Source organism: Anopheles arabiensis, chromosome 3, assembly GCF_016920715.1.
Source record: "Anopheles arabiensis isolate DONGOLA chromosome 3, AaraD3, whole genome shotgun sequence".
In the NCBI taxonomy this organism is placed as follows: Eukaryota; Metazoa; Arthropoda; class Insecta; order Diptera; family Culicidae; genus Anopheles; species Anopheles arabiensis.
In genome coordinates, this window is record NC_053518.1 from 45259141 (window position 1) to 45286894 (window position 27754).

The 27754-nt window shown below is 38.8% G+C and overlaps 1 protein-coding gene across 2 annotated transcripts in view; it reads left to right on the forward strand.

Moving 5' to 3' along the window:
- Positions 1 to 24155, forward strand: part of LOC120903063 (lachesin-like) — a 44747-nt gene extending 20592 nt beyond the window's left edge. Inside the window, exons 2-10 of one of the 2 annotated variants that reach the window (XM_040312273.1) lie at positions 9414 to 9520; positions 13302 to 13518; positions 17402 to 17560; positions 17701 to 17829; positions 17968 to 18118; positions 18221 to 18363; positions 21342 to 21467; positions 21548 to 21655; positions 21767 to 24155. In XM_040312273.1, the coding sequence (XP_040168207.1) occupies positions 9414 to 9520; positions 13302 to 13518; positions 17402 to 17560; positions 17701 to 17829; positions 17968 to 18118; positions 18221 to 18363; positions 21342 to 21467; positions 21548 to 21655; positions 21767 to 21843 (1217 nt within the window). In that variant the 3' untranslated portion in view covers positions 21844 to 24155. Of the gene's footprint in view, positions 1 to 9413; positions 9521 to 13301; positions 13519 to 17401; positions 17561 to 17697; positions 17830 to 17967; positions 18119 to 18220; positions 18364 to 21341; positions 21468 to 21547; positions 21656 to 21766 lie in introns of both variants that reach the window. The other variant, XM_040312272.1, reaches the window with a different exon arrangement.
- The last annotated feature ends 3599 nt before the right edge of the window (positions 24156 to 27754 follow it).

Genomic DNA, 27754 nt, shown 5'->3' on the forward strand with positions numbered 1-27754 from the left:
GTTTTAATTATACTGCTAAATTTAGAATGTTAACAAAATTTTCTACTTCTTCTTCTATTTGGCGTAACGTCCTACGCGGACATGCACAGGCTATCGAGACTTAATTCATTACCACGCAGCCGGATAGTCAATCCTTGCTACGGAGGGACAGTCCATTCTGGGCTTGAACCCATGGCGGGCATGTTATTGAGTGGTTCGAGTTGACGACTGTACCATGGGACTGTCCCCAACAAAAACAAAATTTTCTATATTATTTATTCTGCTATTGGTAACAAATATTACAAAATCATAATTCAAAATTTATTTAATTAAAAGTTGGATAATTTTATGCTTTAATGATTGGGCAAGAAACTTCAAAACGTCATGTACATTATCAAAACTGTAAAAGTTAGGAGGTTGTTTACTCAACATTGCCAAAAAAAACGTGTTGTTTGATTTTAAATATTATTAAACGACTTCCTCTAATATTAATGTTAAGGATTATGTTCATATTCTATAATAACTATATTCTGACATCGTATGACTAAGCAAAAATACTAAAACAAAAATTACAAATTGAATATTCTGGAATAAAGTGTACAGCGAAAACGGAATAAACCTCAGGACACATTACTCATCCCTTGAATCCCAGTTGGGTTCATGCGTATACTAATTATTGAATTCCGAGCCTAATGACAGTCTAGGCCTAGGTCTAGTTGTGTCACTAACGAATACAAACTCATCCATATCATTGTTGTTTTCTCCGATTGAAACAACGCAAAGCAATAAATATCAACTCTCGTTTATCGCGTATGTTATCCTGATGAAATTGCATCGATCTCATTTATTTCAACCCTCGCATTAGAAAAGGAAAGTTATTATTAATGATTTCTACAGCTGCTTCTAGCATTGCAGTACAAACTCCAGCTAAACACAGTTTAGCAATGCGGCATCCTACATACTGTTGAATGCTAATGGCGATTACAAAACTTGTAAGAGCTCGGTGCATCGATTTATCCAGCGGTGTAGTCCGTCTGAGCCGTTTAAGCATGAAGAAGGGAATCCGTTACCAGCGGAGAAAGTCTTACCACGTCCTAGGACAACAACTGGCGCCAACGACGACACGGTACGGCAGGCACAGTCTTCTGACGAAGGAAAAGACAATAAAAACAAAAACACCAAAATGAGCGTCACTATCAATTTATTACATTTTAACGCAACATGTGCTGCGGGATTAATTTTGATTCCGACCGCAACGAATGGCGGAACGAAAGGAACAACCATCGATGCGTTGTCCGTCCGCTCGATAGAACTTCTTATCTTTGCCAACACACGTGCGGACAGTAGGGGTGCAGCCAGGAACTCGAGACGTAAAATCCTGTGACAGCATGCTCGAGAGCGCTATATCGAAACGTCGATATCGGGTTCGATCGGAAATCTCAAGCTGTTATCCGACCAAATTGAGCCCTAGCTTTCCGTGATCGTGTGCCAACATAATTCACGCAAGTGCTTTCGTCTGTCCTTTGCTGTCCCCTTTGTCGATTGCCAGTTGGCGGAATGTCTGATTTTCAGCCTGTTGTTCCGACGTATTCTGGCGCATTATTACGCCTTAAACCTTTTGCACTAGAACGACACGAGGAGAAGGAGCAGGACACCAGATGGGACGGCAGATAGTGATCGGGTCACATAAGGAAAATGAGTTTCCTGCCCTTCATCTTGCCGAATGTCTCGTAAGCGAAAGTAGGCTCTATAGTACGTATGGTAGAGATGTGTAACGCGTTCTTTCGCATTTGCACAACGGAAAACCAAACAAAAACGTTAACGTTGTGAGGAGGAAATTGTCGATTTGAATTTAGAAAAATTTTTTGACTGTCGTTAGGGGGTCACGGGGATGCTTCGCATGTTTTTGTGGCAAATGCACCGTAACTGGGATGTGTGGTAGACGCTGCTGGCAGTAAAAATTCGTAACCAAACCACTGCAAACTGTGTCGTCGACGTCTGCAGTTGTAGCGGTTTTGCGGATACTGGGGAACCCCTGGTGAAACAGTGAAGCAAATCAAGTGGCATTGGGCCATTAGGGTGAACAATGTTGACTTGCCTCAAAAGCTGGGTGAGCTCGGTGTATGGAAAACGTTCTACGTTTTGTGGGAAGCAATCCAAAAGTAAACCCTCCGCGTGTTGCGGAAATCTTTCTTCCAGTTACGTTTGCTTTGCGTTTCCATTCATGTTTCATGGTCGGGCGCTCGCGCCGGCAGTAATACAATGGAACATGCTAAATCCACCTAGGAGAGTGTAGAGAGAACATACAATTTTACATGTTTAAGGCGAAAACGTACGGATGAAACGATACGTTGAATTTGATGCACATAATATTATTTTACATAAAATACATGTATCATATTGAATCTTCAATTATATGGTTAAACATTTTGCTACAAATGCTATATTTTCTACCCATTCAAAGAATCGTACCATTGACAACAATCCAATACTGGAGCGCCAAATGGACTGGAAAAAAATCCTACATGAATTACACGCACGAAGGCACCATTAACAATTCAAAAGGTGGTTTGATTTATTTAGCACAAATCTGAAACAAAGCCAGTCAACGTTTACAACAAGGGAATTTCATTGCGAAGAAAAAGTGACCCGACATAGCTAAAACCAACACTGGTAAGAATGAAGTAGGGTTGTTCTTCCTGCACAACGTTTACACGGGAAAATTAAGAGGAACAGGAATTAGAATATAATTGTATGTACGGTAAGCAGTGATTTTTTCGACTTGAGACACTTTTGTGTGTTTCGTAGTAGTTGCGTAAGGATTCAAAGAAACACGTGCTACGGAGCGCAAACATTGATGATGAAAATATGACTGATGAAGACGAATCTTTTCCCTATGCATCGTCGACTTTCATTCACCCTTAACCAAAGATGTGTGCGGTAAGGAAAGTGGTTATTAAATCTGATTTTATAGACTCATAATCTTGCCATAAATTTGGATGACTTCTCTCCGTCTCGCGATGATTAGCCGTTCGTAGTCGCTACGACGTCAGTGCGCTGTTGGAACATCGATATGTATGTATTGCGCAATAAGCAGGTCGAACTCTGCCACGTGTTTACCCGTTGCGAGAATATGATGACGGATTTCAGGATGGAAAATGTTCTGTGCGTGGCTTGGGTGACACTGGCGCCAGTTTCAATCGTTTAACATTTGCTGCTAGTGGCTCAGTCGCAGTCCACTGACGAAGATGCTGAAAAGGTCTTTCCGTCTTGGAATGTGCGTAATGAAGTACAGTGTGCGTGTGTGTGTGTGTTCTGCTCATTTGAAAATGTGTCCGAGTTTCACCCACAAGATATACCACCTTAGTTTTTTTTTAAATATGTGTTAGTTAGTGGTAAAAGAACATTTCCACAGGGCAGAAAACTAATCACCGGTGACAAGTGACAACATTTTCGTGTGCGACCTTTCCCCGTTTTGGGAGCATTGAAGAATGTGAGAAATGTGTTTGTCAGTAGAAATAGCTCGTTGGTAAAAGGGGTATGATCATTACATGTTACAAAAACAAAAAAAAAACATTCAGTTTGCTTATGTTTGTGCGGTAAGACACATTTCTATGGGTGCTTCTTAAAATAATACTGGTCGATATAGAGATTTCTAGAATGCAGACGTTATAGAATACGAACATTAGTATCTGTTCAAAATGAGTGTAAAATTTTCAATTGATATTCAACAAGATATCATTTTTTTCTAAAAGTCATTGATAAATTACGGATAAGTATCGATAAAATAACTTTTGTTCCATTTTAAAATGTTGCAGCGTGCAACATGGTTTTTTATAAGTCAATTAATATTCTTCATTTTATTGTGTTTGATTGTGTTTTAAAAACAACATCGTCTATATTGTTCTTAAAATTGAAAACAAGTAACATGATTATAAATTTAGAGTAGTTTTTTATTGGATTTGAGTGGTTTAAATGAGCTGAAATATCAATCAAGTCAATAAACATTTGATGTAAATTATACTGTTTTTTTAATTGATAGTAATTAAATAACTGGCATAAACATTACATCGCTATCTTTCTAGAATGCGATAATATATAATATATTGTCATAGTACTTATTTCTGTAGTCTTTTCCTTATGAAAAAATAGATTCAAAACAACTATTACAAAACATTTCTTGAAATTATATGATAATTTTAAAAATTGTTCGGTGCATGGCAACTGTGGCAACAATTTCCCGAACACAATAGAATGTATCTTTTTCTCTAAATATATTTTATCGGCCACCCGAAGATATGACTTAATTTTTGCTAATTAATTAACATAATTACCAAGAAATGCTATATTATAGTCTGAATCATATGTGCAAATTTTGCAGTGTGGAAAAAACCACAAAATTCTTGTTATTTGTGCCTAGAATACATCATTATTGTTTCAAAAATAGTATGTATATTTTATTTAAGTGTTAAAAATTACGGTGAATGGCAAGAAATACTGATTTTCAAACCTATTAAAAAATTCTATTATTGCGCACTTACAAAAACTCCAAATTTGATTATTGCACTCTTCATGGCCAATTATTGAACACTTTCCAATTAATGAACAATTTATACGCAGTGTGCAATAATTGAGTTGTGTGCAACAATTCGAAAATTACCCTAGATGTAATGTAATAAAATTAATATTATTTTCTTCATATTCACCTTGTTAACAATATAACCATGTTTGCTTAAAAAATCTGGTTTGTTAATAACATTCAACTGCACAATACCATAAACAGCTCAGTTCTATTCGCAGCCAAATTGTTAACCAACCATCAATCAAATTACTGCTAGTAGCTATTGAATAGATTTACTCTTTCTGCCAGTGCTACGCTCACAACAATTCCTCTTATAAGATAACTCCTGTGAATCTGTGCTTTGTACATCACCGCGAAAGATCCTTTTAACAAAATCAATCAATATCTCTTATGCCATTGCCTTTATATTTCGTCGACGGTGACATTGTACCTCGGCTGGCCCTCGATTGTTGTGGCTCTTTTGGTGGAGAACAGCCGTTATGCTTTTTTAGCCCTTCCAGGCCTCCATTGTCACATATGTGCACCGGCGCTTATGCTTGTTGGCGGAAACATACTTTTGACATCGTTTGACAGCAGGAAATCGAAATATGGAAATGGCGAGTACGTAAAAATCATAATGCATAGAGCAGTTGGGACCTACCTCCACCGGCTGTTGTTAGTGCCGTCTTTCTCTCTCTCTCTTTCTCTTTCTCTCTCTTTCTCCCTATCACTCCAGCTGTTCCTCACATCCTTTGGTCAAAGTTTTCTCTTCACTTTCCACTGGAACGAACGCAAAACAACAAAAAAATGGGTTATGTTTCCCGAGTGCTCCCGAGTGTCTATTTGATTTTGTGAAGCAACGTTTTTCCCCCCAACGCGTGAACCATTTGTGTTTGGTTTTGGCTTTTTGGGGAAGGATTTTTCAATCTACTTGCCAACTTACTCGCTTTCCGCTTGCGGTGGCACGAACGTCTGCATAAATCTTTGCCCGCCTTTGCCCGTGATTTCCTTGGTACAGTACCGTTTCGACCCCCATCGTGTGTACCGGTGGATGGGTGTATGTGTGAGTTTGTGTGCATGTGTGTGTGGGATGTGAGAATTCGGAAGGACAAGCACACCTTTGCAAAATATGACCCAACTGAAAGGTAGTGTTCGGTTCCAGCGTTTTAACGTATGAGACTTTAGGGCATATCCCTTTTCTTTGGTCGGCTTGCCATTTATTCTATACCGTAAAAAGGGAAGCAAATAAGCGGAAAATGAATAAATGTAAATATTCACTGAATGGACATTTGTGTTTTAAAAAGGTAATAATTCAGAAAGCGTGAGGATTTTGAAGGTGCAGTGTGAAGAGTTCAAGAAGGCTGATACGTTTTTTTATCCTGCAAATGATTTGTTGCTAATCGTTTGTTGCACTTCATGTGAGAAATGTTTGAAATATTTAAACAATTAAATTAAAAATGTTTGTGTTTTTTTGGAAAAAAAATTGCAATGAAAGCGAAATTGGTGAAAACAACAACATTTGAACCAATAAAATAATATAAATAAAAATAACAACAATAACAATAATAAAAAAATAACACAATAAGTAATTTCCTCCAAGCAATCGTAGTGATATAATCTTATCAAACGATTGCATCTCGAACGACTTACACTCGTTTCTTAAGCAATTGCAAGCTTTACACGGCAAGCCAAATCCCCACAATTGACGCCCAATTCTTTTCCCCTCGCACTGGGATGGTTTGAATGTTGCCATTTCTTTCTAGGTTACAAATGCACAAGCTAAGGTACAAGGCTGCCAACAAACAACAAGCGACGACAAACTCACAAACAGTCACACACTCCTCCTGAATTGTGGGATTTTTATCCAACCCTTTTACAATTGTAGCTTCGTTGCTTGGAGCAAATCCTGGGATGAACCGTTTGCTAGTCTGATCTGTGAGGATGATCCTTTAGAAGATGGTTGCAAGAAAGCAGAAAAAACACAGCTGAATGAAGAGTAAAAGATAAAAGTGTGTGTGTGTGTACAGGGACAGTGTACTAAAAGTGCAAACTTTTTGCCCCACATGAGGACCTCTCGCACGCTCTTTTCTATCCCTTATACAGGTTACGTATATTTTTTTCTTTCTTTTGTCGTAAATGTGGTTACCGGGAGTTGTTTTTTGCGCACGTATGTCCTTTGTGGGATGGTACAAGTGAACAAAAAGTTTATGTTTATTGAAAAAGCTTCGAGTAAATCGTGTTCGAGAGAGGATCGTGTTGAAAGAGACAGACCATAGGAGACACCGTTGAAAAAGAATGGGAAAAGTATTTCATGCGTGCTTAATTTAAAAAAATATGCTTTCCTGTCCTGGCATTCTGCACCCATTGCAAACCCCCTTTGCATAACCTGTACTGTTTCGGCTCTCTTCGGCTTGCGAAACCGGATGTTTTCGAACATGTTTTGGAAGCTCGTGTCGTTCTTCACCATATGTGGGCTTTCCTATTGCTGTTGGTAAGGGTTTGTTTGAAACATTGCAACTGCAAACAGAAAAACATGGTCTCAAATTGCTCAGGATACATTTGTTGTAATTTATAAGCCCACTTGTTTGAAAATGATATGAATCGATAAAGTGTGCAAAAGATAAGTATAGACCTAAATATTTTTAGATGCAATTTATTTCGAAGCAACTTTTATTTTCATTCATCCTTAAAACTAAAAATCTAAAAACGTTTCTTTAAAAAGTTTAAGACACAATCCAAAATCAATTTCCGTTCCAATTGCGTCCCACAAAAATCAGCCATTCGAGATAAAAATTTTAATCACAGCCCCTACAACAGCCCCGTTCTTTAGAGCAAAATCTTCCGCTACGCCATGGCACTGCGATAGGGCACGAAAAGTTTCCGAATAGGTCGGTTCTACGGTTGAATTCAATGCTCGTTAAAACAATCTTGAACTCATCGACTTCATTAGACTCCTTCACCCGAGACCCAAGACTCCTTCCCCAGCCCGAAGGATGTCCGTCGGATGAGCGGAACGGATAAAGATAAAGGTTTGTCTCGGTGCCTGTGATCCGTGCGAATTCGTACGACAGAGTTGGATGGCCGCAATGGAATTGAACGCGACAGCAACCCAGTGCACAAGGAGTGTAGCCTTTAATTTTATTTACTTCGGCTGTCGACATTTCCGGAATATTAAAAGAATATACGTAGCCTATCCCGCCCACAAGCGTAGGGATCCCCGTAGCTACTGGACGTCGTCGGTGGTTCTACGGTAGAGCAGTAGATAAATACAATCCTCGAAGCCGTTGTTCTGCCCTTGCAAGCAGTTAGAAGGATGCACCTCAACTAAAAGGATCCATTCCGTATGTTGCGGATGTGTGTATGTAACTTTCAGCTTTCTCTTTTCCCCATCATCCCATTGAGAACCCTCCCTTTTTTGGGTAGGGACCGCCGTTCGTTGTGCTTCTAAAAAGCAGAGAAGAAACGAAATTAGGTTGAATCACCATTTCAGTATCAACCTTAATTGAATTACAATTGTATCCTTTCATTCGCCATCGCCATCCATACGATTACGTGCCACGGATTTTGTCCTGATCGCCGATCTGTCGAGACTGCGGGTACTATCCCGACTAGGAAACAACTGTGACTGTTTTCAACCAGTAAGCAAGCAAGCAAGCAAGCAGCAATGTTCTCCTGCGTCCAGCAGTGGTCGTACGAAACGAGCGACATTATCGGTTACGATTGAAAGTGAACTTTTGTGAAGCAATCGTTGCCACCAGTCTAGAATCGTTGCGGAAAATTGCCATTCGGTGGTAAATTGGAAGCGAGACGATAGGTGGAAATTTTTGCTGAATTTTTATAAGAACTGATTTGATCGATTAGTATTCGTAGGTGGTAGTAGAAACTCGCCAAAGGAACCATTAAAGCACATTGGAGCGGGTGAATCACTTATCCTCCAAAGATTGTGTCGTGTGTTTGATTGTTTTAAATGAAAATTAATATTATGGCCTTCACGAGTAAAGAAACTCTAGCTAAAGTTATTTTGTGCAATACCTTAACGTCTGTAAGAAACATACTAATATTAATCCACTTTAATTCCACTAAATGTGGTATATTACCCGCATCAATTTATGAGAAAACGCTATCCTTTTCCATATTAAACTTTTATGTCTAATGAATCAATCCCCTAAGGATTGTGGGCTGCAAGCAAATAACGTGACACGAATTAACAAACTCCTGTACTTGCATCGCTTAGGAATAGGGGAAAGTTTCTGTTTTTAATTCGGCTTTCCCACATCTTACATGACCTAAACCTTAACCCTTCAATGTAATACGAATTAGGGAGCAGGCGGAACAGGAGAATGTAATTTGATGCAACCTGAAAAGGACGAGTTTTATGAGTTTGAAACGAATGCCTTTAGTTCCATTAGATTGTTCCAAAGGATCCTGAACTCGACATGTATTCCCGTAAAGTTTTTTGTGAATATACTATGCGTTTCTAGTACATTTCATAATTATTTAATTTTTTTCCTTCAATACTTATCAAACACGTTAGGACGCTTGCTTCATTCAGTGAAATTTAAGCTACCACTATAATTAGTCCTTGCAACCATAAGTTATTTGAACACATAATAACTCAATCCTGCTGCTTTCAATGAATACCCCATAGTATCAACGTTCGCTCTTGCTCGCTGTGGCTAAACTTTTACTTCCGGAACCTCATTCTCCAGACAGTTTGGTTGCAGCGTTTGACATACATCAGCACCAAACATGTCAAAATGATCAACTTTCATGAACGGGCTCATTTATGTTCTCTGAGTTATGTTGTGAGCCGTAGCTATATGGAAAGTAGAGCGCTAAATGATCAATTCTGTTTTTCCTGTGTTTTTTCTAGCGGTGTTGGAAGATCCGGAGTTTACAGATGTTATAGAAAACATAACCGTGCCAGCAGGACGGAACGTAAAATTGGCTTGTTCGGTGAAAAATCTGGGATCCTACAAGGTATGTAAGATACAATGTTAGAATTTAAAATTGACCTTTATCTACACTTTCCCTTATCCTAGCAGAAATATTTAATACGCAGTGTTAATCTGTTCAGATCTGTTTAGTTTGTTTGTGTTTGTGTTTCTTTTATTTTCAAATTAATTTGTTTGGGCCTTGTTATTTACCATACAAAAGTAATTATAGCCTAATTTTTCCTTCGTCCCTCGATCGATGCATAACTGTCCTGACCTCAATTCTGTTGGCGAGATAACGTCTTTCCATTCTTCTATCGCCAGGTGAATCTCTGTTGTGACCTCCATTTCGACTTGCTCTTGCTTTTACCAGCGAAATGGAGATATCGCTCTCGTTTTTTCATTTATCCTGTTCAAAGCTTCGTTGCCAGCTTCAGTGCGATTCCAAACACAGTTGAAATCGGTGTTGGTGTTGGTTGTCCTGATTTCCGCGTTCCCGAACAAACTCCTCCCGCTCCTCGAAGTAGTACCTCCTCCATCAGCAGACGAGACGATTTATAGGTTTGTTTACGAAATTTTTGCTGCACACTTTTCGGCTAGACTGATGTAATGGATTTTCACAGATTCCTCCAGGACCGAGACTGGACGCATGACTGTAGACTAAAAATGAGCAAAACGAACGAAACGGTATTGGGAGCGCTTCAAATAGCTGAACTTGTTTCAAAAACCACACCAAGCAGGACGCTGAGTTTAACTTGTTTGGCCAGTTTGATTTTACTTTTGCTGAATGGGGAAGTTCTCTGCCACATTCGAAATGCACAAAACAATCGAGACGGCGTACGCCCGTGGCCGTATACGTGTCGCCACTGTTTCGGGAAGATTAGTAGATAAGGAAGTTTTGCGAGGCGCGATGGTTTTGCCGGTCGGGTAAAGGAGAAGAACGGCGTACGGTTCAGGGGATAGGAATTTTCACACAATCACGGCTCGATCGACCTCTTCAAGGGCTCAATTCGTTTTGCCCTTCGATCTGGGCCGTGTTACACGACGGGCCAGTATGGTGTGGAGAACACTCGACATAAATAATGTATGGTCAGCGTAGGAAACGATTCAGAACTGTTAGGAAATAGTTTTGCTGTTAATGTAGATATCGTTGTGTGCGCTCTTGTGTCAAGATAGATTAAATATTGTTGGTTGTTTTGGATTGGTTTAGGCATCGTTATATTGATTGCATTTTCGTATTCATATTTTTCGCCCAGTTTTTCTTCATTATGCACGCAAGCCAACATGAAATGACAAATTATTAATATGACATATTATTATATTTTAATTATTATTCAGTTGCAACGACTTACCAATTATATCTTAACGCTAACAGGTAATTCTAAACACTAAACAAGACTATAACAAACATTAAATAATAATCTTAATTGTGCTCTCATCTTAATGATGTCTGTGAAGTGAAACATACAGTTTGTTATACAAGAGTTATTATTGACAACAAATCTATTTTTGTTGCTGTCGTTATTGATGTTTTAGTATAATGAATTGAAAATATTTTTCTATTTATTTATGAGAATCATTTTTGTACTATTTATATCTGTCACGACTATTTCTGCTATTGTAATTGATTTCGAAGTTTTAAAATCACGACTAAACACAATTCACATACTTTACGAGTAAAAGCAGCTCACCTTTCATAGCTAACTAAAACCAAACTTGAAAGAATAGAATAGCGAAAAAACCGTGATGAAATTACGTGAAACTGAGTACTGATTAAATGATAAGGCATGTTTCTCATACTCATGCAATGCCTGTATTCGAACATTGGACTGTTGGTGTTTCCTTTTTCACTGCACCAGAAAAGCCTCAAATTGGTCGACAAGGAAGGATTTAAAGCATTTTTGTGTTATTTTAAACAACCTAAGCAATGAATTCAATATGTTTAAAAATTACTCATAATAAATATTTCTATCACATCGTTTAACGTACGTTAACAACACAAATTTTCACTTTTTCCAAAATTTTGAATGGTTTTCCCACTGTCCACGGGATGGCATTCTCTCCCTCGGGTGTCACATTCACTTGGCACCATGCCCCTCGTTAAACGCTTCTTGCAGCAGGGAAACAATCACGATTAGAAAGGAGAGTCAGAGAGGAGTACAAAAAACGAGGACGAAAAACTGAGGGTAGCTGCTCTGGCAAAGGTTCATGTTTTACCGTTTTCAAAAACCGACCATCATGCTTGTCGATGGTTTTGGGGGCGACCATAAAAGAAGCTTAGCACATCGGAAGCCATTCGGCCTCCATCATCTGCCACCACAGACGGCGACCGCACCCCAGCCCGAGTTTTGGCACTACCGATGTAAACAATAAAGGTCGACACAATAGCGATAATGGGAAGAAAATGACGATGGCTGTTTTGTTGACTCAGTTTGAAATTAGTTTAATTTTAAAGCTCTCCCCGTATATTAATTATGGAGGCGTGAAAAGCTATCTCACCCCTCTTTGCCTGTTCTGCTTTCTACCGTTTACTGAAACGGTTACAGTGAACGGAGTGACATTTTTAAAACCAGTAAATTCATTTGATCGTTAAACGAGGTTCGTGTGCTTAAGAGTAGCACGATTATCACCGTCGTCAGGATCGTACGGAGCATTGTTGTGCATAATTTTTATGTGCCGTTGGCTGGACACTTGTATGCACGAGCACGGATTTTTTACGAATTAGGAATATGCCGTAAACTTCCCACCAAACATGTTTAGTTTATGGTGTAGAGTTGGATGAGAAAACAAACATTCTTTTTAAATATTTGTCTAGAAAAATGGTAAAATAGACTTTTGCTTTTATATGTTTGAAATGTTTTGTTTATTTTTGTGCGCCAAAGCAATGTTATTTTTTTGTGGGAAAACTACTGTACATACTTTTTGTCAACTACGTTTTGTGACAAGTCATGTGGGAAGTTAGTTGGCTCGAGCCCAATCCGAAAAGTGCACCGGTAATGTTTGTTTTATTTAAATTACACCCATTTTAGGCCTTCCTTTCGAGGCCGACGTTGAAATGCAGCTATCCGGTGTATGTGATCATGGGCCAAGTCTAGCATATGTTGAGCCATCCCCAGAGCAGTGTCACATTCTTCGATGTTCCAAGCCAGCTCCAGAAACACAGGTCCAGCGTATTCAATTAAAAGAACATTTTCCCACTCTGCTTATGGGCGCTTTCAATGAGCTAATTTTGCCATAACGACAATCCCGCTGCAGTGATCTTTTATCGCCAAATGAGGCTAGTGACTAGTGTGTGCTAGCACCAGTGCTGGCTAACTACGGGTAATCTGGCACTGTCCAACTGGCCATAAAACATGGACGGTTCTTCGCTAGCAGCGAAGGAATCCACCATTTTCGTCCGCATGAAAACCGTTTTACACTTGATCATTTTGGGTTGGTGAGCCTCAAACAGGATAAAACGTAGCAAGAGTTTTGTCGACGGCTGTATCTTTGGTGACCCAGCAGCTCCGCATCGAGCATCGACCTTTTGCCGTCTCCCTTCTTTCCAGTAGAGTTAGATGGGCTGCTAAAGAGAAGGAAAATTTATGTTTGCTACGTCCATTGTTTACGATAAACATTAGCCAATATACGCAATGTTCCGGGGGAGAAAAGGATCCATTTACACAATGCGCTTCCGGTCATTAATTTACGTGTCCTCTAGGAAAAGTGTCCCACAAAATCACTCCAATTTATTATCAATTATAGGCACACCGTCTCGGTTCACGTTTAAAACACAATAATAAAATTAAAATCGTTGTCCCCTTTTTCCTTTTTGTTTCATTTTACAGGTAGCATGGATGCACTTCGAACAGTCGGCCATACTAACGGTGCATAATCACGTCATCACGCGAAATCCGCGCATCAGCGTTACCCACGACAAGCACGACAAGCACAAAACGTGGTTCCTGCACATCACCAACGTGCAGGAGGAAGACAAGGGCCGATACATGTGTCAAATCAATACGGTGACGGCAAAAACGCAGTTCGGCTATCTTCATGTTGTGGGTAAGGTGTCAACTTTTTTGTGTTTACAGTTTTAATGACATTTTGATTGAAAATGGGTTTTTTTTCTCAAACGGTTGTACCATATGATGTTCATTTGGTTGTAATTATTTTTTTCCAACATCCTTTCGATAAATTCGTCGATATCAAGATTGACCGATGGAATGTGTTCAATATGGGGAGATATTTTTTACTTCTCTACAGTTCTTTTTAGTTGAAAAAATGGTGAAATGATACAAATCGTTTGCTTGTGCCATTGAAAAATAATTCAATTACTTCTGGATAAATTCCCATTAAGTTAGGGTACCATTTTGATGCCTAAAATTCAAATGCTATACCTATTAATTACATCATTTCTTGTTAGCCACACAAAAAGCCGCCTCTAGTTTTGGAAACTTTTGCCTCGATGGCGAATGGGAAACATGCGACTGCCACCATTTAACCACAGTTTTACCCAACATCACCCACATGAACACTGCCGGAAAAGGCATAATTACAACGACTGTGACTTGTTGCATACAAATCGATCACACTGGACTGCATCCGAGACTCATGGATGGCCGATGGATGTGTTGCTTTCGGGCCGACTTAATTGCCTTCGAGCGACACATCGTCTATTCATCACGCGTTATATTTACGCACCCATCGCCTGTTGTAGCCTGTTGCATAGATCGGTCGGTCTGTTTTTCTCCTCATTTGGTCTGGGGTCTAGCCTGAACGCGGAATGAGAGGGGGGGAGTGGAGGGGGACAATTGCATAACGTATAGGCCCCCTTCCTGTCATTAGTAGTCAAAAGAGTGGTTGATCGAAATATTGCGATAGCCGGGTGGATGGGAACATATTCCGTAACGATAGTGACGGAAAGATGATTTAATAGTCGACGCCTGGCATAATGTAATATTGTGTTCGCCACGCGTGCTACATGGTGCTACCACACGAGCGAATGGGTTGAGAGACTGAAGCGGTACCTATCATATTCGTCATTTACTGTCGATTTATCAGTACGTTAATTCAATTACAATACGGGAAGGCCGTCTCGACGAGTCAATCGTGAAACGACAGTGATTAAGCTGACGTGCGATGCTACTCAATCCGTAATAATATTTCACTTCGTATGAATGCTTTTCAAATTTGAGCTGAAAGTAGATGCAAAATGTCAAATGTTCCAATCCGACCGTGTTTAGTGTGTTATTTCCCTTGTGCGGAAATAGTTTTAGCTTGGTGAATTTTCCAATGTCACAGAGACTTTCATTAAAAAGAGGAAATAATGATCACTAAGTTTTATGTCAGTTTATTCTCATAAAACCAATGATTGGTTAAGTAAGTTTTGTATACTGTTTTACATGTATTGATGACATTTTTTATGTAAATAACTATGAAATTGTACAGATTGTGCAAATTATGCCGTGTGTTTTTAGCATACGATATCCGAATAACAGGCAAAAATCCTAAAAAGTTCCACACCTTTAATTTCGTGCTTTAAGAAGTTGTGCCCTTTATTTCTCGCTCAAGCATTAATTCCACAGCGAAAAGATGCTGCAAACAATTCCTTGCATATTGCAGAAGCTGTATTTCATCTCACTATCATCCTCATTGCTTTTCTTTCGCTTCCTGTCCTCCCTTCTGGTAGCCCGTTTCTTGACAAATGTTCATTGCGTGGACTAGAGATCCTACAAACCTACGTTTCTGTTTGGGGCCCAGGAGGTTGGACTAGGTTTTAATCAATAATTGCCACGTTTGGAGCGAACAAATATTTCCCTCCAGCACCATTGCATTTCATTGTCGGCAATGTTTCAGATTTTGCAAGTTTTTTTTGTGTGGTATGAACTAATTTTATTATCATTTCCTTAGATTAAAAACGAACACGGAATAAGAAAGTTGTTCGGACTTTCGATGCGACTTGATATAGGCTAAATGTATAAATAGTGGTATTAGTTTACTGAAATACATTCAGTACAAAAATAAAATCAATTAAGTTGTTTGTGTCAATATGGAGATCACTGGTATACAGTCGTTGTGCAGTGCCATATTCAATATTATTATCTATCAAAATTATACATGTTTGCCAATTTAATAATTCAAAAATTCTATATTATAACAACAAATTTCAAAGCATCCTTTAAATGTTTTAATTATTTGTCTTGTATTCGATTCCCAGACCGTATTAGCATTTCTGTTCACTTGTAAGTGGTTGAGCTGTAATGTGGTCGCTAGGTTTGATTAGGATAATTAATTAGAAGACTTTCGTTAAGCCTAATTGTTGGACAAATTTTAATTTCAAATATACAAATATACAAATTATTAAGGATGCAGCAACGCATTCAGAAAAATATATTTAAAAAATCATGTTTTTTTTCATGGAATAACTGGTTGTGTTTGGGAATATTTCAATTATTCTTTGCTTAAATATTCAAATTGTTTATCTTCTTAACACTTCAAATATATTGAAATATATCTTTAGCACCGGTATCGTAGTACAGTCGTCAACTCGTACGGCTTAATAACATGCCCGTCATGGGTTAAAGCCTCAAATAGACCGTGCCGCCATACGTAGGACTGTGACTATCCTGCTATGGGAGGATAATCCAAGGTTCATTGAAAGCTAACACCACAAGTGGTACAGGCAGGCAAGCCTTGGCTGACAACGGTTGTTGAGCCGAAAGAAGAAGAAGAATCTGTAGCACCATAATTTACACTACTATTAGTACATTAACCATGGCATATGCTAGGTCTGGAATGTACCGTTTAGTTTTTATGGATTTATAGTCCACAAAATCAATTAATTTGCTTTAGTTTTATATACTGACATAACAATGGCCCATTTTTTGCTAATATGATGTTGGATTAGAAGGAAAATTAAAATAGCTGTACGATAGATATCCTACAAAGTCACGCTGCTAATTTCAAAGTTCATGATCAAAAATAGAGGTACGAAATGTGTGTTGCCACTTCCCTCAGTCACAGTACAGCTGCAAAATAGGATGTTGTAAAAAAACTGTAAAAAATAACGCCAAAAGTTTTCGCCTCACTTTTACTGAAGTGAAAAATTGACGACTTTTTTGCCTTAAATTAAATGTCATATCCACAGAAATCAAACCCACAATTTGAATAACCATAATGCACTCGCCGGTCGAATAGTAGGGGAAACGCAAAAAAAAGTCAGAAGTAAAAAAAAATGTCCCACCCCGCCCAAGCACTGCATGTTTTCTACTTTCTTGTGCAAAACTTTCAATTTCCCTTCCCGAAATTGTTCCCCGCCGATTCCTCCAAAGCGTGGTGCGTACTTTATGGTTCCGACCGACCAAATTTTCCGATTATCATCGGCTTCCTCTCTTTAAACTTCTGCGGTGGATGTTTAGTCCGGTCGCAATCACGAGGAAAAAAGTGATTTGAGATCATTTGCATTATTTATGAGATCGATATTGCCGGCGACATGGTTCATATGATTTTTACTCCGTTCGTACGATAGATAGCATGAGCAAGTAGAAAGGGCAACGCATAGCTAGCGGAGTAGGAAGAAATCTGAAAGATAATTTCCTTTTTTGATAACTTCACACCTCAGTTAGTGTTTGGTGTACGGTACGGCATGGTTTGCCCCGACCGGAAAGTTCACAGAATGAAAAGGCTTTGGGGAAGTAATTGAACGATTTAAGAGATTTCACGTCTGTCAGAAAATCTAACCCCGAATGCTCTTCGATGTTGGTGGATAGATTCTGCTGGAAGTAAGCATGACTGATGCGCTCAGCTCGCTTGGAAAGTTTTTAATTTGAAAACCACACGTTTTCGATTTTTGACCACTTATATCTGCAAGGAACTTTTACCCGTAGCCAACACTTCGTCGTACTTGAACTGATGTTTGTTTTGTTTGCTTGGTTTTCACCTGCAGTGCCTCCAAATATCGATGACTCGGTTTCGTCCAGTGACGTGATCGTGCGTGAAGGTGCCAACGTTACGTTACGCTGCAAAGCAACCGGAAGTCCACCGCCATCAATAAAGTGGAAGCGTGATGACAACACCAAAATTGCCATCACACGGAATAACAGTGGTAAGCTTAGCTGCGAAAACTTTCGTTTGGCTGTCTGTTCTCATACCTGAAAACATTGTATTTAACTTATAAACTTTTTGTTTATCCTTTCTCCTTGTTCTAATGGTATCGTGGCCGCGAATGTCCACCTATTCCAGTAGTTCTCGAATGGGAAGGAGATGTACTTACGCTGTCCCGTGTGTCACGGTACGATATGGGAGCGTACCTCTGCATAGCAACGAATGGTGTCCCGCCAAGCGTTTCGAAGCGTATTAAAGTCAGTGTTGATTGTGAGTATATGGTACAGCAATGTTAAACTCCACCGTGGAGTATGCTAAGAGTAGACGGTTCCATTTTAAATGGAAATGTATCTAAAATTTAACAGTAGTGTAGTTAATAAGTTTGACAATTTCTCCATTTTTCTCTAGTTCCACCAATGCTCTGGATACCTCATCAACTGGTTGGCATCCCGGTTGGATACAACGTGACATTAGAATGTAATATAGAAGCCCATCCTACCTCACTTAATTACTGGACGCGAGAAAACGATCAAATGATACACGACTCACAGAAGTACAAGTAAGTGATAATGATAAACTATTGAAATCATGGGATTCCATGCTATGTATCCACTGAGCTGTATTATAAAATTTTTGATTACATTTTGCATGACACTTACAGAACTGAAACTATTCCTGGCAATCCTTCATATAAATCGGTGATGCGATTACACATAGGGGAAGTGCAGCACAGTGACTATGGCATCTATAAATGTATCGCCAAAAACCCTCGTGGAGAAACGGATGGCAGCATCAGATTGTACTGTAAGTACGAACGAATTTGCATGCTTATTTAGATTTAGAACTACATATTTGTTAACCGCAGATACGGATAGAACTGCAAAAAAGCATTTCCTTTCATTTGAAAACTATACATGATTCTAATTGTCAGTAACCTCTCAGTTACAATTACAATGCAACCTGTTGCACATTTCTCAAACTTAGCTGTAACCAAGGTACATTGTGTACAGCAAGGACTGCCTAACTCTCCTGTTGGTTCGCTTGAGTGTTATTGTCCACAGCACAACACGTTGTGAGTGAGTGTGTGTGTGTATACATTTCGAGTGTGTAATTTGCCACTTGCTTCATCTGGCCACCGTCGGTGTAGTCAGCTTCTAGCAGTTTTCACAGAAACTTCTACAATACAATGAAGAGCTCAACGCCAACAAGCCAAGGATTGTTGACGTGAGGACGACAGTCGATTCCGTTGTCGCCTGGACAGGATTATGCGCAATATTGTGGTCGTTGATGGGGTGAGGGGGACTGGGGAGGGAGAGCACAAAGAAGCTGGAAACATGTTTGAGTAAGGGAACTGCTTTCTATCTGTTCTAGATTTCATTTGCACGTCTTGTCGTCGCTTCGGTTCGCACTGGTTGACAGAGTTGGCAGAACTTCGCTTTGAAACGTGCTCGTTGATGACGATCTGTTTGCTATCCGTGACGAAGCTTTAGCGTTAGAATGGTGTGTGTGTGTATTTTTAACAAACAGTTCCTGCTGGTGCAGTGATGTGACCTTGGTAGCCTTTTTTATCGCTCATGCGTTGATCCTGTTTGAAGCAAATTTTATTCTTTTTTTTTTCAAAATTTATTATACTTGATCTAGATATGAAATTATTCTTATTACAAAAAATCTTACAAATTGATATTTTTGGCGAGTGTTTAATTAACACAAATGTGCTGAACTGTTGAACAGTAGTACATATTTATCTTTTATTATTTATCTATTCAATAAATTCATCCAGATTTCTAAGGCTTAAATAACAATAGTAGTATATCACATTTAACCTTTATATATCAAGACCGCTTGCAAAAAGAATGGTACATGACTTAAAATCGCGACTTTGAGATTTAAAAAATACATCACATGTGCTACCATCAAACAAGACTAGGTTTTTTGATACAAATGTTTTGATCATATTTGAACTGGAACTGAAATCAAAATTATTTCCTAATGCACAATAAACATTAACCATTTTAACCAAAGAATCATTACTTCAAAAAGGTGTTGATCTGAAGTCCGTACTCAAAAGAGCCCTAGGTCTTAAAACCCTACCAGGTGACTTGTGTAAAAATAAGCACTGTGCCGCCATTCTCCTAAGTTGGAGAAGTTCAAGTTCAAACAATAGGCACCTAGCACGGTAGGGAAACACGTGACCACGGAAGACGATGGAACATAAAACGAGTAACCTTACGCTTTTTTTATTCAATTCTGTCAATTATGTATCGTTGAGATGGATTCCAAATTATACAAGCAAACTGTAATACTGGTCGAACAATTGCGCAATACACGTACAATACAAGGCCTTCACAATAAACAGATCTTTGAAATAATTTTCAACAAGTAACATAAAACCCTGCATGCGATTTGCTTTTGATATCATATGCTCAAAATTTTCCCTAAATGTAAGCTTGCAGTCAATTTAAACTAAAATATTATAACTGAGATAGTGTAAGCCATGTTAAACCTTTAATTTTACATCAGTTCTACTCTAATGTCTCTCTCTGCTAGAGGATTTTTCTGCATAAACACGAGTATCACGCAATAAACAAACATCATACGTTATATGATATCAATCACCTTGTAAACTAAAGTCAACTCACAAGTCGCATCAAACGATACCAATCGATATAATCTTAAGGCGCGTAGTAATACAACCAACCGACAATTTCCTAGTTGAGCTATTTATGAGTCTTAAACAAGTTGGAGTGAAATCCTTGATATCGGTCAACGCATCATTGACAGGATTAGAGCGATGGGGCAATAATACTATGGTTCAGTTTTTATTTTTATTAGCTCAGAACGCAGATAGGATCAAATGCCGCAAGGATTGCTCTATTGCTGGTTTTAACATTGGTTCATAATTTATCTTGAGGGATTGAAGTGAACTAACACTACTGATATATAAAAAAAATTATATACCAATCGATTTGGATTATAAGTATACTTAATTGCCAGAAAAGCAAATATCACGTCTTTACTGTACTGTACTCTGCTGCGTGTATCTTATCGTTCTTTTTTCCATTTTTTGAGAATCGTCTTTGGCCGTATTGCTTTAGTATATTATCATAATGGCTACCAATTAAATAAAATGAAACCATAACAAGTGTAAAGATGTATCAACTCAATAATTACAATTCCTACATTCAAAACTGTGTACAAAATTCGATCATAGTAAAAAATAATGAAAGGATTAGTTTTGAACCAAAAGAACTGAGATTATTTTTTCCTCTAAGTCACCAATTTTCACCACTAAGGCACCAATTGTTGACAGCGTGTCACAATATTTGTTTTACGTTTAAAAAAAATGTAAGCAGTTTGTTTCCAAACTAGTCACATTACTAGTGTTTTATTGAATATAACTTTTAAAAATTACCCTTGTCATTAAGATTTTGAATGTTTCTTATTTGCTTATTTGATACGTATTCAATGGTATACATTATGGTGTAAACATTGATAGAATTCCTTTTTTTTTCATTAAAAACCATGGAAATATTTGTTTCTTTTATTGTTATTGTGATGCAGCACATAATTTTTCATTAATCTGCTCAAGTACCTCGTGAATTAATTAATGTATACATGAATTTGTATGAATTACAAATAAAAATAAGCTAGTTTTACATTAAAATTAATAAACACTATCAAAAATTTATATCTTAGAGGTAAAATTTAACGGCAATGACAAAAACTTACTTGAGTAACATAACATTAACCCGTTATGTATGTCTTGTCTTTTGTCAAAACAGCATCCAGCCCACCAACTACGATACCACCATCAACGACAGAAAGTATCACGACCACCGTTCCATCAACTCGTGTTTACGAATCACCGTACGGTTTGTCTACGATGTCGGTCAACCACTTTGACAAAGGTAAGTTTGCGCATCCTTTTGTAGAAGAAATGGTTAATTAAAAAATTATCTTGCTCGTGCATCTTCTCGTAATCGTATAGGCATCCGCTACCAATCGGACTACAATCAGGTGGATCGCTCGGAGCACAAATCCAGCGACACGAGTCCCAACCGTGACAGGTCGGTGGATGAATCGAATGAAATAAACGGTAAGTGATGGACGTTTATTGCAAAATTTGTGATTTTTTTTTCTTTAATCTTCTACCATGATTTTGATTTTATATTCGTATTTTTCTATTACTACTGCATTGCGCTTGAAGGAGCCACCAAATCATTCATCCGATGGACAACCGTTTTTGCGCTAATGTTGCACATATTTCTCCCGTTAAACCAGTGACGGTGACTTTCATCATACAGTTCTGTTGAACGTTCTGTGCAGTGAGAACACTTTGTTAAGATGTTGTTTACGTTGCGTCCTGCAAAGGAGTGGAGAGGGTTTTTTTATCATTGTCTCATGTATTACGTGCAATATGCCATTTAGAAGCAACACTGCAAAATATATTCCAGAGCAGTTTGCATAAGATTGATGCACTTTTTGTTTTAAAATGGTCTCAATTCGTTTCCCCCACCCAAGTTACTACCGTAGTTAAGTTTAAAAACGATTGCTAAAACGCATTCGTGGTTGTGTTGTATCCTTACACGCGTGAGTTTGTATTCAAATACGAGTGAGCTGTCGTAGTCAAAGTAAAACAGGAGTGCAAAATGAGCTTTTTAAGCTCGTACGTAGCAAACATTTGAATTGGTGCTACATTAGAACGCTTCGGAAAGGTAGAAGCAAGTGCAGTTTGAAAGAAGCAAAAATCAACCAACCACACAAACATAAATACACACAAATGCAGGCACAAATCGTTGGATAGTATGTACATTAAATATGCCTTAATCTAGAAAAGGGAATAGAGAATTTGCAGCAGGTACTGGAGGTTTATTCTACTGAAGCAACACACACACACACAATGGCAGCACCGAACAATCTGTATGTAATGTAAATCTGTAACAAGCATAAGCATTCGCAGCACAATATAAACTGTAACCTTTTTCTTCTGCTGTAAGTGAGTTGTTTCTTGACAGGAGTTGTTTATTTCGTAGCCGATACCACATTACTGCGCTACACTTTTGTCTTGCCATACGTTACTGCACTTTTATTAAGTCTCAGGGGAGCGCCTCTGGGCAAAGGCAGCAAATTTAACAGTCGTCAAATGAAATTGTCTTTTTATCATATGATCAATCGCCCCATTTCTCAGCTGTTTTGTTTGGTGAGGGCTGTAGCACCCTAGGGCAGGAAGGGTGGGAATAAATTCCCATCATTGTACAACGATCGAATTTATGCGGTACGCGTGGAGCTGTACTGGCATACCCATTCACCGGTTTTGTTTTACGAGTACCATCGGTGACTCGAGAAACTTTGGCAGGCAAAGAGTTGAAGTTGTTTGCCTCAACTGTTACGGAAGATGTGGCTTTTTCGTTGGTAGTATTATTGCATTCTTTCGTTGATATTGATGTTAACCAAGTGAGTATTATTAACAAAAACCACTGATAAAATGCAGGTAATGAAAGCTGTTCGCTAGTAGAGGTCGGATGAAATTTAAACACATCAATTACGATACGTGGTTTCGGGGGGAGGTTGGATGTAGTCGTAAATCAATCAAACTAATATTAAGCTACTCATTACAGCATTTCAGTTGAAACTGTATTGAATGCAGCATGTAATAAGCAAGTAGCATACATACATACATACATTCAAAAGCCTTGTGCCGATGATGCCGATGAATGAATGTTAATCAAAGACAAAGTGTATTGTTGTATAATATTGGAAAACAAAATCTAAATGCTTATCCACTAACGTACTACGCAGGAGAATAAAGAAGGAGAACATGAAGGAAGCGTTGCGCAGATTTTCATGGAAAACGAACACGGAAACAAAATAGCAAAATTGTAAATGCAGCCGTATCTAAGTAAATCTTTGTCCCGCGGTTCGAATAAAAGTGAAAAAACAGTGAATATAATTAAGCAAACTAGTTCAAATCGTTTGAATATGAAAACAATGCATGCAAAATCAAACAATAAATCAAACTTTTCCAAAGAAACAACTCATCACCGCAGCGAGCTAACTAACCAACGAACGAAGTTAAGAACAAAACCAACACAGCAAAAGAAGAAATTCCAAAATTCCGGTGTATGGTTACCGACTTACATTGTAGGCTAAACGATTAGTTTCTTATTAGTACCATTCAGAAGAGCTCCCTTCCCCTCCCGTAAATCATAGAATGAAATAAAACGAATGAATGACGCAGCGCACATATACTAAAGCGAAAGCGAATACAAAAATTTACTCGTATTAACTCCGTAGTTGCATCGTGTGTATGCAATAAGTTAAGCAACATGAAACAAAATCAAATTCACACTTGAAAACTAACCGTGCTAGCAGGCATCAACACTAGAACATTGCAAAGTATTGTTTCATAGCTAGATGAAAATTGTGTGCAGTAAAAACAAAAACGGAAACACGACAAAATCGTTATCAGAGAATGAAATTTCAAACGCTCACTGGGCAACGGTGAAAGCTAGAACAACGGAGGGTCGGAATGATGCTGGTCAGTAAAATGTAACAGAACTGAAATATATATTTTTTGCTTTACAACAGCGGCAAAAGTTGTTTGGCTCATGGATTGTCTTTCTTCTGCGAATACGGCTGGTCCACATACTGGTAAGTAAAAAAATAATAATTAATTTTAAATTAAATATCATACTTCAACTGCCATATCAGTGTCACCATATTAAATATTTGGTGTGGCATGAATTTGGTAGAACAACCGTATTCAATCAGTGGCCTGCCTGTGCCACTAATGGGCCAGGGTATCAAGGATTTATACTTACTGTAGGATAGTCAGTGCCAAGTATGATAGGTAAGGTCCATACGGGAATTTAAGCCAAGACGGGTGTGTTATTAGGTTACGCGTTTTGAAATTTGTACTTGGGGCTTCAATTTTCCATCTATGTTTTTGAAAATTTAGTCAACTAGGTAATATTTTACTCATCCAATTGACAGTGTTCTTCCTCTTCCTCTATTTGGCATAACAACCGTTGTCGGTCAAGGCCTGCCCATACTACCAGTTTGGCTGTCAGTGACTTATTGATTACCCATAGCAGGATAATTAGTCCTACGTATACGAGTCAGTCCATTCTACGTCATACGAGTTGACGACTATACCACGAGACCGGCCAGTATTCTACCATGTTGAAATTCAAGGCTTGATCTTAACACTTTGACCGCCGGCCTGACGTCACAGTTTGCGAGTGAGCACGTAGCGCATGACAAGAGAGCGATGAGAGCGACAATTGTTCGTGCGACTATTATCACTCTTTTGTTTCATTTCGATAAGCGGCGTAGCACATGTCGTTCTCGTTCTCTCTTTCCTACCTCATTCGTTATCAAGAGAATTGGTGAGCGTCAGATACAGAGCTGAGCGGTTAACAAAGCCGTCATGCGATTTCATATGACGCGGCGCTTAAAGTGTTAAACTACATATAGGGTTGCTCTGGGCTAACGCATGATGTTGCATGCTTCATGCCGAATACGGTAAGTCCCTATTTAACATATGAGTCCCTATTTTACATTCTTAAGTTTATGTGAAATGTAGTCCAATCAACCAATGATGTACAATTCGAGTTATAAATGCAAGTTGTCACACGCTAATAATGCGGACCTTGTAGAAACCGCGTTTCTCGAATTTCCACGCATTTTATATCTCACGGGTTTCAGCTATGCTTCTTGTAATTTTGTTTTGTTTTTCTGCATTTTAAAAAAGATGTGTAAATTAATACAAATTGCTCAAATAACAATTTAATAAATTAAACTGCGTATCTTCGAATCCGCACATAAGAGGTTCTGCGTATTTCTGAAACTACCTGTAATTTTTGTTGTATTACTTGTGGTGGTAAGTTGCAATAAAAAATCCCGTAAAATTTTCTTATCCCAAAATCGTTTTATACGTCGTCTATTTGCTATTTTAAATAGTTATGATGGTATTGGCTACAAAGATACAAATATAACAACATATATGATAAGATTTACAACAGATATGACAACACAAATGCAACTCCTATAAATAGGGCTTAAATAAACCTTGTTTCATTTTAGGTCAAAGTTGGATATACATAGGATGAGATTGTAAAAAAAAACATGTACATTGTGCATTGATTTTCTTTTTGCATTTAAACAAGAAAATACATCCTCGTTAAAAATTTGCGCAACACTCATTTCCTTGCAGAACACGGCTGTTGAAAGTCGACATAATCTCATTCACTTCTATAAAGACACTCCAAAGGCACCACTTCATTACACGATTTTACGGGGCCTGGCGAATGAAAAAAAGCTATCCCTTCACCACACTCACATTCACCAGCCAGCATGTCGATTCGACACAGGGACACGGATCGAAATGGAAAGCGGTTCCCCATTTTGTGTATTGCAGGTGCGCCCTTGTCGTTCACCCGTCCCCTGCCCCTGTTTTACACACAGTTCAATGTGGCAATTCAATGAAATGTTGCATATGAAAAACATTCTCACCATTGCCTAGCACAGTAGGTGAATTAAACGTGACTCCCGAGCGACTTCGTGCAGCTCGTGACAACTCTCACCGACGGACGGACGGACGGACGGACGGACGCACCGAAGAGTTCAAGTTGAATGTAGCAACACAGCAGTTGGTGAAAGGAAGGTACATGATGGAAAAAGTACTCCTTACCGAATGGAGCGTGGACCGGGGACACGTTACTGACTGACGTCGTACTATTCTGCATTACTGGCGGTTGGGTTTATTTGAAAAACTCGCCACTCTTCAGCCGCCACTGTCGAGTGAGGTGCACGGGCAGGTGGGTCGGTGATGAATGAAGGTTTTTCCTAATTAATTTTCATCATAATGCAACGATGCCACCGCTGAACTGTGGCATTACGGATGTGTCTACAGGAATGAGTGAATTACCAGGGTGCTAAACCATCAATGGGGTTGGCTGTTGGCGGGAATAGGGACAAGTGCGGAACCGTGCAAGTTGTAGCAAAATGAAAGCAAAAGAACTTTTTTATTGTCAATGCTTATGGGTGATGTGGCAAACCTCAATGGGTTGCGTACTTCAGAATAATTATAAAATCCACTGATTACTCGTAATGAAAGGAAAGTTAAGAGTTTTTTATAAAGCCTTACACACATGGCATCAAATGTAGCAGCAAATGTAGATATTAGTTTTAAACTATTGTATTTTTATTTTTTTGGCTTTTTAATCAATAAACATTAAGTAAAACTTTTGAAAACCTTTTTTCGAAATAGAACACTTACTCACAAGTGTTTAGTGTCGAACAACGGCTTTCAACGCTATTTTGATTATTTTTTCAATTCTATCTTCACTTTGAAATGAAACAAATTTCAATATTAAAAAAGGATCCAGTTACCCAGTCACCAAAGCAACCACCCAATAAGTACAAATTTAGGACTAACGATAGGTTGACTTTTACCCTCAAACCATGCGCATCGCCACTCGTTTTCGAGCCGAGTCCAGTGCAAAATTTGATACTTCAATTTGAATCAATGTCACAGATTATCGATTACACTCGGTAGCACCGGAAGCGCGAAATCCGTTTGCAGATCTTACCCACGGTCCCAACACGGTCCGAACCGTTTTGTATGGCTTTTGGGGAAATTTTATTCTACCCTTCGCCAGCCAACCACTCGATCTCGCTCGACGGTCCTCGTCCTAAATGATAAAACACGAGCCGGCCCCGCAATAGATCATTCTTCTCCCACAAGTCCTTTAATTCCCTGAATTCAACAAAAAACCCCAACAAATACATTCCGCCCACAATTGATAAAACAGCAATAACGCAAACAGCGAACGGCAACACACACACACAAAAAAATGGAGTCCAATCCATTCCAGATGGTTGTGCGTTTCCAGTCCAGACCGTCCATTGGGCGTACGTTTCCCTGGGTGCAATACGCTCGTGAGAAACCCGAGAGCTTTCCGCTGACATTTTGCAAACGTCCAGCAGTGCTGGCCCAAACGGAAAGGCTAGCCAGCGCCGAGCCTGGGCCGGTGCTAATGATTGTGCTCTAAAATTCATACACTTCCGCCTTCCGCACACGGTCTTTGGCCGTTGGAGCGATGGGCGTTGCATAATGAATGGAGAACAAAACGGTGAAACGGATACGAAAATTTGGAACCCGATACTGTGGGGCTGTTTCTGTAGCGGCCGT